This window comes from Oncorhynchus kisutch, unplaced genomic scaffold, assembly GCF_002021735.2.
Source record: "Oncorhynchus kisutch isolate 150728-3 unplaced genomic scaffold, Okis_V2 Okis07a-Okis12b_hom, whole genome shotgun sequence".
Classification (NCBI taxonomy): Eukaryota; Metazoa; Chordata; class Actinopteri; order Salmoniformes; family Salmonidae; genus Oncorhynchus; species Oncorhynchus kisutch.
The window spans coordinates 12,965,725-12,978,961 of NW_022261984.1; the positions used below are offsets into that span (position 1 = coordinate 12,965,725).

The following is a 13,237-nucleotide window of genomic DNA, read 5'->3' on the forward strand; positions in this document are numbered from 1 at the left end:
CTGACCTAGTGAGATATACATGGAGGAGGTTTAATATCCTGATCTAGTGAGATATACATGGAGGAGGTTTAATATCTGACCTAGTGAGGTTTAATATCCTGACCTAGTGAGGTTTAATATCCTGACCTAGTGGGTTTAATATCCTGACCTAGTGAGGTTTAATACCTGACCTAGTGAGAATTATACATGGAGGAGGTTTAATATCCTGACCTGTGAGATATACATGGAGTTTAATATCCTGACCTAGTGAGATATACATGGAGAGGTTTAATATCCTGACCTAGTGAGATATACATGGAGATTTAATATCCTGACCTAGTGAGATATACCATGGAGGAGGTTTAAATCCTGACCTAGTGAGATATACAGGGAGGAGGTTTAAATCCTGACCTAGTGAGGTTTAATATCCTGACCTAGTGAGGTTTAATATCTGACACCCCTTCATCCACTATATATACAGGACACCCCTTCATCCACTATATATACAGGACACCCCTTCATAACTATGTATACAGGACACCCCTTCATACAATGTATACAGGACACCCCTTCATACACTTATATACAGGACACCCCTTCATACACTATGTATACAGGACACCCCTTCATACACTATGTATACAGGACACCCTTCATACACTATATATACAGGACACCCCTTCATACTATATATACAGGACAACCTTCATACACTATATATACAGGGACACCCCTTCATACTCTATATATACAGGACACCCCCTTCATCCACAATATACAGGACACCCTTCAATACTCTATATATACAGGACACCCTTCGTACTCTATATAAACAGGACACCCCTTCATACTCTTATATATACAGGACACCCTTCGTACTCTATATAACAGGACACCCCTTCATACTCTATATATACAGGACACCCCTTCATACTCTATATACAGGACACCCCTTCATACCATATATATACAGGACACCCCTTCATCCACTATATATACAGGACCCTTCATCCACTTTATAACAGGACACCCTTCATACACTATATATACAGGACACCCCTTCAGACACTATATATACAGGACACCCTTCATACTCTATATATACAGGACACCCCTTAATCCACTATATATACAGGACACCCCTTCATCCACTATATATACAGGACACCCCTTCATCCACTATATATACAGGACAACCCTTCACCACTAATAATACAGGACACCCTTCATAACTTATATATACAGGACACCCTTCATACACATATATACAGACACCCCTTCATTACACTATATATACAGCAGTATGAGGACACCCCCTCATACTCTATATGTACAGGACACCCCGTCATACACTATATATACAGGACACCCCTTCATACTCTATATAGACAGAGGTATGTGGACCTCCTTCAAATTAGCGAATTTGGCTATTTCTGTCACAGTAAATGCCTTACTGAAGAGCTAAGTGACTTTCAACGTGGCACCGACATAGGATGCCACCTTTCCAACAAGTCAGTTTTGTAAACATTTCTGCTCTGCAAGAGCTTCCCTGGTCAAATTTGTGAGCTTCCTCGGTCAACTGTAAGTGCTGTTATTGTGAATGTAAACGTCTACGAGCCAACAACGGCTCAGCCGCGAAGTGGTAGACCGCACGAGCTCAAAGAGCGGAGGACCGCCGAGGTGCTGAAGCACGTAGAGTGTAAAAATCATCTGTCCTCGGTTGCAACACTCACTACCGAGTTCCAAACTGCCCCTGGAAGCAACGTCAGCACAAGAACTGTTCGTCGGGAGCTTCATGAAATGGCCGAGCAGTTGCGCACACAAGCCTAAAATCAACCATGCACAATGCCAAGCGCCAACTGGAAGTGGTGTAAAGATGGCCGCCATTGGACTCTGGAGCAGTGGAACGCGTTCTCTTGGAGTGACGAATCACGTTCACCATCTGGCAGTCCGACGGATAAATCTGGGTTTGGCAGAGAAACGCTACCCTGCCACAATGGCGTAGTGCCAACTGTAAAGTTTGGTGGAGGAGGAACAGTGGTCCTCGGTCTCTTTTTCATGGTTGGGCCCCTTAATTCCAGTGAAGGGAAATCTTAACTCTACAGCATAACAATGACATTCTAGATTATTCTGTGCTTCAACTTTGTGGCAACAGTTTGGGGAAGGGCCCTTTTCCTGTTTTCAACATGACAATGCCCCTGTACACAAAGTGGGGTCCATACAGAAAGGGTTTGTCATGATCGGTGTGGAAGAACTTGACTGGCCTGCACAGAGTCCTGACCTCAACCCCATCGAACACCTTTAGGATGAAATGGAACGCCGACTGTTAGCCAGGCCTAATCGCCCAACATCAGTGCCCAACCCTCACTAATGCTCTTGTGGCTGAAAGGAAGCAAGTCCCTGCAAAAATGTTCCAACATCTAGTGGAAAGCCTTCCCAGAAGAGTGGAGGCTGTTATAGCAGAAAGTTCCAACATCTAGTGGAAAGCCTTCCCAGAAGAGTGGAGGCTGTTATAGCAGCAATGTTCCAACATCTAGTGGAAAGCCTTCCCAGAAGAGTGGAGGCTGTTATAGCAGCAATGTTCCAACATCTAGTGGAAAGCCTTCCCAGAAGAGTGGAGGCTGTTATAGCAGCAAAGTGGGGACCAACTCCATATTAATTCACAAACGATTTTGGAATGAGATATGTTCGACGAGCAGGTGTCCACATACTTTTGGTCATGTAGTGTATATATATGTACAAAATATATATATGGGGGATTGGATATATATATCTGCAATATTAAAGCTGAACTTCTCCCTAAAAAAATAGAAGAGGCTCAAAATGATGATTTGATTTATGTGTGTGTGTGTGTGTGTGTGTGTGTAGTGTGTGTTGAGTGTGTGTGTGTGTGTGTGTGTGAGTGTAAAGTGTATATGTGTGTGTGTGTAGTGTGTGTGTGTGTGTGTGTGTGTGTGTGTTGTGTGTGTGTGTGTGTGTGGTGTGTGTGTGTGCATGCGTGTGTGTGTAGTGTGTGTGTAGTGTGTGTTGTGCGTGATGATTAGATTTGACACTTTGTGAAAACAGAGCGGAATCGTGCTTCAGCTAAGTGCTTTTGGGTTCATGTTGTTGTTGCTGGTGGTTTTTGTGGTCATTTTCTGGAAAGGCTCTTTAGAACTGAAATGGAAAGGAGGGAGGGAGGGAGGAGGGAGATGAGGGGAGGGAGGGAGGGAGCGGAGGATCGGGTGGAGGGAGGAGTGCTGAGGTGGGAGGAGGAGATGGGAGGTGAGGAGGAGGGGGAGGGGGAGGAGGAGGAGGAGGGCGGGAGGGTGCAGGAGGGAGGGAGGGAGGGATCCGGGCGGGGCGGGGAGGGGTGAGGAGGGGAGTGAGGGGAGGGAGCGAGGGGAGGGTGGGAGGGGTGGAGGAGGAGGAGGGGAGGAGGTGAGGGAGGGAGGGAGGGAGGTGCCAAAAAAACGGATTTTGGAAACGGATGCCATGGAAACGGATTTAACTTTATTTATTTTTTATTTGGCGAATGTAAAACACAGACGCTGGGAGACGAGAAGTACGGGGTGTGGTTTGAATAATAAATATACAATGAAAACAAACCACGAACAACGTTTGTGACGTAAGAACAGGACGATAACAACAAGGCTGACTGGGGAATGAACCTGAGGGAGAGACAAATAGAGGAATGGAAATCATGGAAGAGATGCAGTCCAGGTGAGTCTCGTGAGACGCAGGTGCGCGGGAACCATGGTGACAGGTGTGCGCAATAATCACCACACTGGCGACAACTCGGAAAGAGGGAGAGCGGGACTAAACGTGACAGAGAAAAAGTAAATTGTTGTATGCCCTACGTCATCACGCACTACGTTTTTATGTGCCAACGAGTCAGTTCGGTGGAAACAGCGACGGTGGGGAAAATGCGCGTATTTTCTCTATCAGGATTCTAGAATATTCGCATGAAAATGTGTCGCCAATTGGATGGGAACCTAATTAATTATAAGATTATTATGGACAAAATGTATCAAACTGCAGACAAGCATCGATCAACATTTCACCGGAATAAGACCCCTCGATATTTATTGGAAAGGAGCATCAAACTCATCACCTTTTCACTTTCACCATCCTGTGAAGTCCATCATCGTTTATTTAATCTGAAGCCTAATTAAACTGCATGTTATCCTGAGTCGTAGCGGGAGGAGGTAGCCTAGTGGTTAGAGGAGACAGGTAGCCTGGTGGTTAGAGGAGGCAGGTAGCCTAGTGGTTAGAGAAGGCAGGTAGCCTAGTGGTTAGAGGAGGCAGGTAGCCTAGTGGTTAGAGGAGACAGGTAGCCTAGTGGTTAGAGGAGACAGGTAGCCTAGTGGTTAGAGAAGGCAGGTAGCCTAGTGGTTAGAGGAGGCAGGTAGCCTAGTGGTTAGAGGAGACAGGTAGCCTGGTGGTTAGAGGGGGCAGGTAGCCTAGTGGTTAGAGGAGGCAGGTAGCCTAGTGGTTAGAGGAGGCAGGTAGCCTAGTGGTTAGAGGAGACAGGTAGCCTGGTGGTTAGAGGAGGCAGGTAGCCTAGTGGTTAGAGAAGGCAGGTAGCCTAGTGGTTAGAGGAGGCAGGTAGCCTAGTGGTTAGAGGAGGCAGGTAGCCTAGTGGTTAGAGGAGACAGGTAGCCTAGTGGTTAGAGGAGGCAGGTAGCCTAGTGGTTAGAGGAGGCAGGTAGCCAAGTGCTTAGAGCGTTGACTAGTAACCGAAAGGTTGCTAGATCGAATCCCCAAGCCGAAAGGTAAAAATCTGTCGATCTGCCCCTGAACAAAGCAGTTAACCCACTGTCCCTAGGCCAGTTAACCCACTGTCCCTAGGCCAGTTAACCCCACTGTCCCTAGGCCAGTTAACCCACTGTCCCTAGGCCAGTTAACCCACTGTCCCTAGGCCAGTTAACCCACTGTCCCTAGGCCAGTTAACCCCACTGTCCCTAGGCCAGTTAACCCACTTCCCTAGACCAGTTAACCCACTGTTCCTAGGCCAGTTAACCCACTGTCCCTAGCCAGTTAACCCACTGTCCCTAGGCCAGTTAACCCACTGTCCCTAGGCCAGTTAACCCACTGTCCCTAGCCAGTTAACCCACTGTCCCTAGGCCAGTTAACCCACTGTCCCTAGGCCAGTTAACCCACTGTCCCTAGGCCAGTTAACCCACTGTCCCTAGGCCAGTTAACCCACTGTCCCTAGACCAGTTAACCCACTGTCCCTAGGCCAGTTAACCCACTGTCCCTAGGCCAGTTAACCCACTGTCCCTAGGCCAGTTAACCCCACTGTCCCTAGGCCAGTTAACCCACTGTCCCTAGGCCAGTTAACCCCACTGTCCCTAGGCCAGTTAAACCCACTGTCCCTAGGCCAGTTAACCCCACTGTCCTAGGCCAGTTAACCCACTGTCCCTAGGCCAGTTAACCCACTGTCCCTAGGCCAGTTAACCCACTGTCCCTAGGCCAGTTAACCCACTGTTCCTAGGCCAGTTAACCCACTGTCCCTAGGCCAGTTAACCCACTGTCCCTAGGCCAGTTAACCCACTGTCCCTAGGCCATTAACCCACTGTCCCTAGGACCAGTTAACCCACTGTCCCTAGGCCAGTTAACCCACTGTCCCTAGACCAGTTAACCCACTGTCCCTAGGCCAGTTAACCCACTGTCCCTAGGCCAGTTAACCCACTGTCCCTAGGCCAGTTAACCCACTGTCCCTAGGCCAGTTAACCCACTGTCCCTAGGCCAGTTAACCCACTGTCCCTAGACCAGTTAACCCACTGTCCTAGGCCAGTTAACCCACTGTCCCTAGGACCAGTTAACCCACTGTCCCTAGGCCAGTTAACCCACTGTTCCCTAGGCCAGTTAACCCCACTGGTCCCTAGGCCAGCTAACCACACTGTCCCTAGGGCCAGTTACCCACTTGTCCCTAGGCCAGTTAACCCACTGTTCCCTAGGCCAGTTAACCCCACTGTCCCTAGGCCAGTTAACCCACTGTCCCTAGGCAAGTTAACCCACTGTCCCTAGGCCAGTTAACCCACTGTCCCCTAGGCCAGTTCACCCCACTGTCCTAGGCCAGTTAACCCATCCCTAGGGTACCCCACTGTCCTAGGCCAGTTAACCCCACTGTCCCTAGGCCAGTTAACCCAATGTACCTAGGCCAGTTAACCACGTCCCTAGGCCAGTTACCCACTGTCCCTAGCCAGTTAACCCACTGTCCCTAGACCAGTTAACCCACTGTCCCTAGACCAGTTAACCCACTGTCCCTAGACCAGTAACCCACTGTCCCTAGGCCAGTTAACCCACTGTCCCTAGGCCAGTTAACCCACTGTCCCTAGGCCAGTTAACCCACTGTCCCTAGGCCAGTTAACCCACTGTCCCTAGACCAGTTAACCCACTGTCCCTAGACCAGTTAACCCACTGTCCCTAGACCAGTTAACCCACTGTCCCTAGGCCAGTTAACCCACTGTCCCTAGGCCAGTTAACCCACTGTCCCTAGACCAGTTAACCCACTGTCCCTAGGCCAGTTAACCCACTGTCCCTAGGCCAGTTAACCCACTGTCCCTAGGCCAGTTAACCCACTGTCCCTAGGCCAGTTAACCCGCTGTCCCTAGGCCAGTTAACCCGCTGTCCCTAGGCCAGTTAACCCACTATCCCTAGGCCAGTTAACCCACTGTCCCTAGGCCAGTAACCCACTGTCCCTAGGCCAGTTAACCCACTGTCCCTAGGCCAGTTAACCCACTGTCCCTAGGCCAGTTAACCCGCTGTCCCTAGGCCAGTTAACCCGCTGTCCCATAGGCCAGTTAACCCACTGTCCCTAGGCCAGTTAACCCACTGTCCCTAGGCCAGTTAACCCACTGTCCCTAGACCAGTTAACCCACTGTCCCTAGACCAGTTAACCCACTGTCCCTAGGCCAGTTAACCCACTGTCCCTAGGCCAGTTAACCCACTGTCCCTAGGCCAGTTAACCCACTGTCCCTAGGCCAGTTAACCCACTGTCCCTAGACCAGTTAACCCACTGTCCCTAGGCCAGTTAACCCACTGTCCCTAGGCCAGTTAACCCACTGTTCCTAGACCAGTTAACCCACTGTCCCTAGGCCAGTTAACCCACTGTCCCTAGACCAGTTAACCCACTGTCCCTAGACCAGTTAACCCACTGTCCCTAGGCCAGTTAACCCACTGTTCCTAGACCAGTTAACCCACTGTCCCTAGGCCAGTTAACCCACTGTCCCTAGACCAGTTAACCCACTGTCCCTAGGCCAGTTAACCCGCTGTCCCTAGGCCAGTTAACCCACTCTCCCTAGGCCAGTTAACCCACTGTTCCTAGACCAGTTAACCCACTGTCCCTAGGCCAGTTAACCCACTGTCCCTAGACCAGTTAACCCACTGTCCCTAGGCCGTCACTGACTTGCCTAGTTAAATAAAGGTCCAATGTAATAAATAGAGGCGTTGACATTACAACTAAATAGTTTACATTTATTGATCAAACCCTTGAAAACGGCACTCCGTTGTCAATGGTTTTATCGGAGCTGCGGGTCTCCTTGCCCCCCCCCCCCCCCCCCCCCCCCCCACAGCAGACAAATTGAACGCCTCCCAGCATATTGTGACGTTGTATTGATGACGACCTATCAGAATGAGTTCTATAAACGGTTCCAGTTCCAACTCAACTCCATTATGACATCACGGTCTTTGTGTTTTGATTTGAATGTCAACTTGTTTCTGTGCTGCCATGTGACAGAATGTTCATATTTCCATGCATATTGATCTGAGCATCTTTGAGGAACAATGCAGGTGAGTACTGAGTAGGCTAAATTATGATCTAACCCCCCCCCCCCCTTTAAAAGCTTTTGGCCTTCGCTACTTTAGCCCATAGAAATACATCGAGAGGAACACAATTTATAAATGGCAGAACACAGAGTCAAAAAATACGGTTTTGAAGTGTCTGTCCTATATATAAGAGATATAAGACAGCTCAGAAAGAAATACATATTTGTTTATTTTGTTGGCACAAAACTACTTCCATAAATCCGTTTTTATTTTATTTTTACAACTGGCACCGGGTTACCTTCAGATGAGTCCCGTGACATTTGTGGGGGTCGTAGAGAAAAACGGAGACCACCATCTTGTTCGTGAGAGTCTCCCCTTTCCATAGTGGCGTCACAAAGGATTCGGAAGCTACAGACAATTTTCACAAACAAGCTACAGACGATTGGAAGGGAGACGTTGGCGAATGTGGTGGATGGAGACACAGCCCATTCAAAAAATATGTCTCTAGATTAAACAGAAGATTTTGATAGGGACTTTTTTTTTAAAATTATGTTAATTAGATTGACACACCGGTACGTCTCTTAAGGACTAGTCTGATTAGCCTCCTACAATGTGGAAGAAAGACGTATTGTCAGCTTGTTTGTTTACTCTCCTTGTTTGTTTACCTGTGTTTGTTTATCTGTAAACGTGTTTGTTTACCTCCCAGCAAGCCAATGAAAACCAAGCCAGGAGAGATAGCAGCTGCTTTGAGAGCCACAACCACCGTAGGCTGAAACACACACACACACACACAGACACACACACACACACACACACACACACAGACACACACACACACACACAGACACACACACACACACACACACACACACACACACACACACACACACACACACACACACACACACACACACACACACACACACAGACACACACACACAAAGACAGACAGACACCATGTCTGTTTGTGCTATCATGCCAACTCCCTTGTCTCTCATTGTCATGCCAGAACTGGGACCTGTGGTAATGAACCACATAGAGTTCGGGTTCATTTTCTCATCCGAGACCTTTCCTCCCTCTTAGATCCTTCTCTGTGGGTAGTTAAAGACAGAGAAGAAGATGTGGAATACCAGGAGAGGAGCGAGAGTGAGGAAGGAGATGAGGGGGAGGAGGAAGAGTATGTATGTGTGATAATAGAAGGGTCAGAGGTTGAGGAAGATGAGGAGGAAGAGGAAGAGGAGGAGGAATACGAGGTTACATGTGTAGGGGAGTATGTGGAGGAAGAGGAGTGTTTGTTAGAGGTTGTGGAAGAAGAGGAGGAAGAGGAGTGTTTGTTAGAGGTTGTGGTGAAAGAGGAGGATGAAGAAGAAGAAAGAGTGGAGAGGTATGAGAAAGAGAAGAAAGAGAAGGAAGAGAAGGGAGAGGTAGAAGAAGAAGAAGAAGAGAAGGGAGAGAATAAAGAGAAAGTAGAGGTAGAAGAAGAAGAAGAAGAGAAGGGAGAGAATAAAGAGAAGGTAGAGGAAGAAGAAGAAGAAGAAGAGGAGGAGGAGACAGCCAACACGTATCCCAGGTGTGTCCATCATCAGGGCCTGAAACTGAGTGTGAAGGGGCTGAGAGGGAGACAGACAGGAGAGGAGAAGTACGGTCGGCTCAGAGAGATCCTAGGAGACCAGTATGTCAGGGAGGTTACCTGCGCCCCTGAAGGAGATAGAGTGGTCCTCCACCTCTATCACCCTAGGTGAGATAGTTAGTTTGGACCTGAGCTGGTCTGGAGTCACTTACTGTATAAGGAGAGACATAGACATCTATTATGATTCAACTCACAGAACTGGCCTAGGATCAGTTTATACAACGCTAGTCATGTATACCGTCATAGATGACTATTAAAGCTTCAGCTCATACCGCTATCTTAAATATCTTTAGGGTCAGTTTGATGCTAAAGTAAACTCTCTCTTTCTCTTTCTCCATCTCTCTCTCCTTCTCTTTCCCCCTCCCTCTCTCTCTATCTCTCTCTGTTTCCATCTCTCTCTCTACCTCCCTACCTCTTTCTCCCTCCTCTCTCTCCTTCTTTCCCTCTCCCTCTCTCTCTCTCTCTCTCTCTCCTCTTTCTGTCTCTCTGTCTCTCTCTCTCTCTCTCTCCCCCCTCTCTCTCTATCTCTCTCTCTTTCCATCTCTCTCTACCTCCCTACCTCCTTCTCCCTCCTCTCTCTCCTTCTTTCCCTCTCCCTCTCTCTCTCTCTCTCTCTCTCCTCTTTCTGTCTCTCTGTCTCTCTCTCTCTCTCTCTCCCCCCTCTCTCTCTATCTCTCTCTCTTTCCATCTCTCTCTACCTCCCTACCTCTTTCTCCCTCCTCTCTCTCCTTCTTTCCCTCTCCCTCTCTCTCTCTCTCTCTCTCTCCTCTTTCTGTCTCTCTGTCTCTCTCTCTCTCTCTCTCCCCCCTCTCTCTCTATCTCTCTCTCTTTCCATCTCTCTCTACCTCCCTACCTCCTTCTCCCTCCTCTCTCTCCTTCTTTCCCTCTCCCTCTCTCTCTCTCTCTCTCTCTCCTCTTTCTGTCTCTCTGTCTCTCTCTCTCTCTCTCTCCCCCCTCTCTCTCTATCTCTCTCTCTTTCCATCTCTCTCTACCTCCCTACCTCCTTCTCCCTCCTCTCTCTCCTTCTCTTTCCCCCTCCCTCTCTCTCTGTCTCTCTCTCTCTCCCCCCCTCTCTCTATCTCTCTCTCTACCTCCCTACCTCCTTCTCCCTCCTCTCTCTCCTTCTTTCCCCCTTCCTCTCTCTCTCTCTCTCTCCCCCCCCCCCCCCCTCTCTCTCTCCTCTTTCTGTCTCTCTGTCTCTCCTTTTCTCTCTTTCTCTCCCCCTATCTCTCTCTGTTTCCATCTGTCTCTCTACCTCCCTACCTCCTTCTCCCTCCTTCTCTCCCCCTCTCTCTATGTCTCTCTCTGCAGTGTACCTATGTGTTCCCTGTTGAATCACCACTTCAGTCACCTGGCCACTAAATTCCCTGAGTGCAAGTTCCTGATGATCCTCGCTGGGCAGTGTGTCCCCAACTACCCTGTCAGCCACCTCCCCACCCTGTTCATCTACGACTCAGGATGTATCATCAACTCACTGATAGGAGAGAAGGCCTGTGGAGGGAGGAACGTATTGGAAGATGGTGAGAACACACACACACACATACGCACACACAAATACACATGCGCACACACACACAAATACACATACGCAACACTAACACAAATACACATGCGAGACACACACACACACAAATGCACATGTGCACACACACACACACACACACACACACACACACACACACAAATATACATGCGCACACATACACAAATACACATGTGCAAACACACACAAATACACATGCACACACACACAAATACACATGCACACACACACACACAAATACACATGCACACACACACACACACACAAATACACATGCGCATACACACACACACACACAGACACACAGACAGACACACACACACACTCTCTCTGTCTCTCGCTGTCTCTCTCTCTCTAACGTCTGACCTCTGACCCCCTGCAGAGCTGAAGTGGATGCTGGCCCAGTCGGGAGCGTTTGTGATTGACAGCTACGAGGCCTTATACCAGGAGGGCACGCCCATCACGACGCCGCGTTCGGAACAGGAACAGGAAGACTACAGCGATGACCAGTCTGATCACTATGACAACCACGGCGCCGAGGTGTAGTCATGGTTACAGGGACAAAGAGACAGCAGTGTAGACTGTGAACTCTATGACATCATGAAACATTGGTGTAAACTCTGATATAATATCCCATTCATAAATGTTGGCTACTGTTGACTCATTACTCATTAAATCTGATCCAGATCAGAGGTGATCACAGGTGTAGGTAGCTACTCATATTGACTCATTACATGATGTGATCCAGATCAGATTTAATACAGGTGTAGGTAGACACTCATATTAACTTGTTACATGATATGATCCAGATCAGATTTAATACTGGTGTAGGTAGACACTCATATTGACTCATTACATGATGTGATCCAGATCAGATTTAATACTGGTGTAGGTAGCCACTCATATTTACTCATTACATGATATGATCCAGATCAGATTTAATACAGGTGTAGGTAGCTACTCATTACATGATGTGATCCAGATCAGATTTAATACTGGGTTATATGCGGAAGACACATTTCAGTTGAATACATTCAGTTGGACAACAGACTAGGTATCCCCCCCTTTCCCTTTCCTAACTCATATTGAGCTCATTTGTTGTTTTATAATATGCTGTAATAAAGTATGTTATATCTTAGTTTATAAACATGTCAGTCTCCAATGTTTCAGTCTGCTGCAGATCAACATCATAGGATAGATTCTATATCAGTCTGCTCCAGTTCAACATCATAGGATAGATTCTATATCAGTCTGCTGCAGTTCAACATCATAGGATAGATTCTATATCAGTCTGCTGCAGTTCAATATCATAGGATAGATTCTATATCAGTCTGCTCCAGTTCAACATCATAGCATAGATTCTATATCAGTCTGCTGCAGTTCAACATCATAGGATAGATTCTATATCAGTCTGCTGCAGATCAACATCATAGGATAGATTCTATATCAGTCTGCTCCAGTTCAACATCATAGGATAGATTCTATATCAGTCTGCTGCAGTTCAACATCATAGGATAGATTCTATATCAGTCTGATGCAGATCAACATCATAGGATAGATTCTATGTCAGTCTGCTGCAGTTCAACATCATAGGATAGATTCTATATCAGTCTGCTGCAGTTCAACATCATAGGATAGATTCTATTTCAGTCTACTCCAGTTCAACATCATAGGATAGATTCTATATCAGTCTGCTGCAGTTCAACATCATAGGATAGATTCTATATCAGTCTGCTGCAGTTCAACATCATAGGATAGATTCTATATCAGTCTGCTGCAGTTCAACATCATAGGATAGATTCTATATCAGTCTGCTGTAGTTCAATATCATAGGATAGATTCTATATCAGTCTGCTGCAGTTCAATATCATAGGATAGATTCTATGTCTCAGTCTGCTGCAGTTCAATATCATAGGATAGATTCTATATCAGTCTGCTGCAGATCAACATCATAGGATAGATTCTATATCAGTCTGCTGCAGTTCAACATCATAGGATAGATTCTATATCAGTCTGCTGCAGTTCAACATCATAGGATAGATTCTATATCAGTCTGCTGCAGTTCAACATCATAGGATAGATTCTATATCAGTCTGCTGCAGTTCAACATCATAGGATAGATTCTATATCAGTCTGCTCCAGTTCAACATCATAGGATAGATTCTATATCAGTCTGCTGCAGTTCAACATCATAGGATAGATTCTATTTCAGTCTGCTGCAGTTCAACATCATAGGATAGATTCTATATCAGTCTGCTGCAGTTCAACATCATAGGATAGATTATATATCAGTCTGCTGCAGTTCAACATCATAGGATAGATTCTATATCAGT

General features: G+C 47.2%; 1 protein-coding gene across 1 annotated transcript; it reads left to right on the plus strand.

Moving 5' to 3' along the window:
* Positions 1-9,193: 9,193 nt before the first annotated feature.
* LOC116360110 (phosducin-like protein 3) lies at positions 9,194-12,051 on the plus strand. The gene is made up of 3 exons (XM_031814733.1): positions 9,194-9,469; positions 10,673-10,881; positions 11,287-12,051. The coding sequence occupies exons 2-3, from the start codon at positions 10,680-10,682 to the stop codon at positions 11,448-11,450; spliced, it is 366 nt and encodes a 121-aa protein (XP_031670593.1). The 5' UTR covers positions 9,194-9,469; positions 10,673-10,679; the 3' UTR covers positions 11,451-12,051.
* The last annotated feature ends 1,186 nt before the right edge of the window (positions 12,052-13,237 follow it).

Coding starts and splice junctions, on each gene's coding strand:
- LOC116360110 (XM_031814733.1), top strand. CDS start 10,680: ATGTGTTCCCTGTTGAATCACCACTTCAGTCACCTGGCCACTAAATTC. Junction 10,882..11,286: donor GAGGAACGTATTGGAAGATG/GTGAGAACACAC, acceptor GACCCCCTGCAG/AGCTGAAGTGGATGCTGGCC.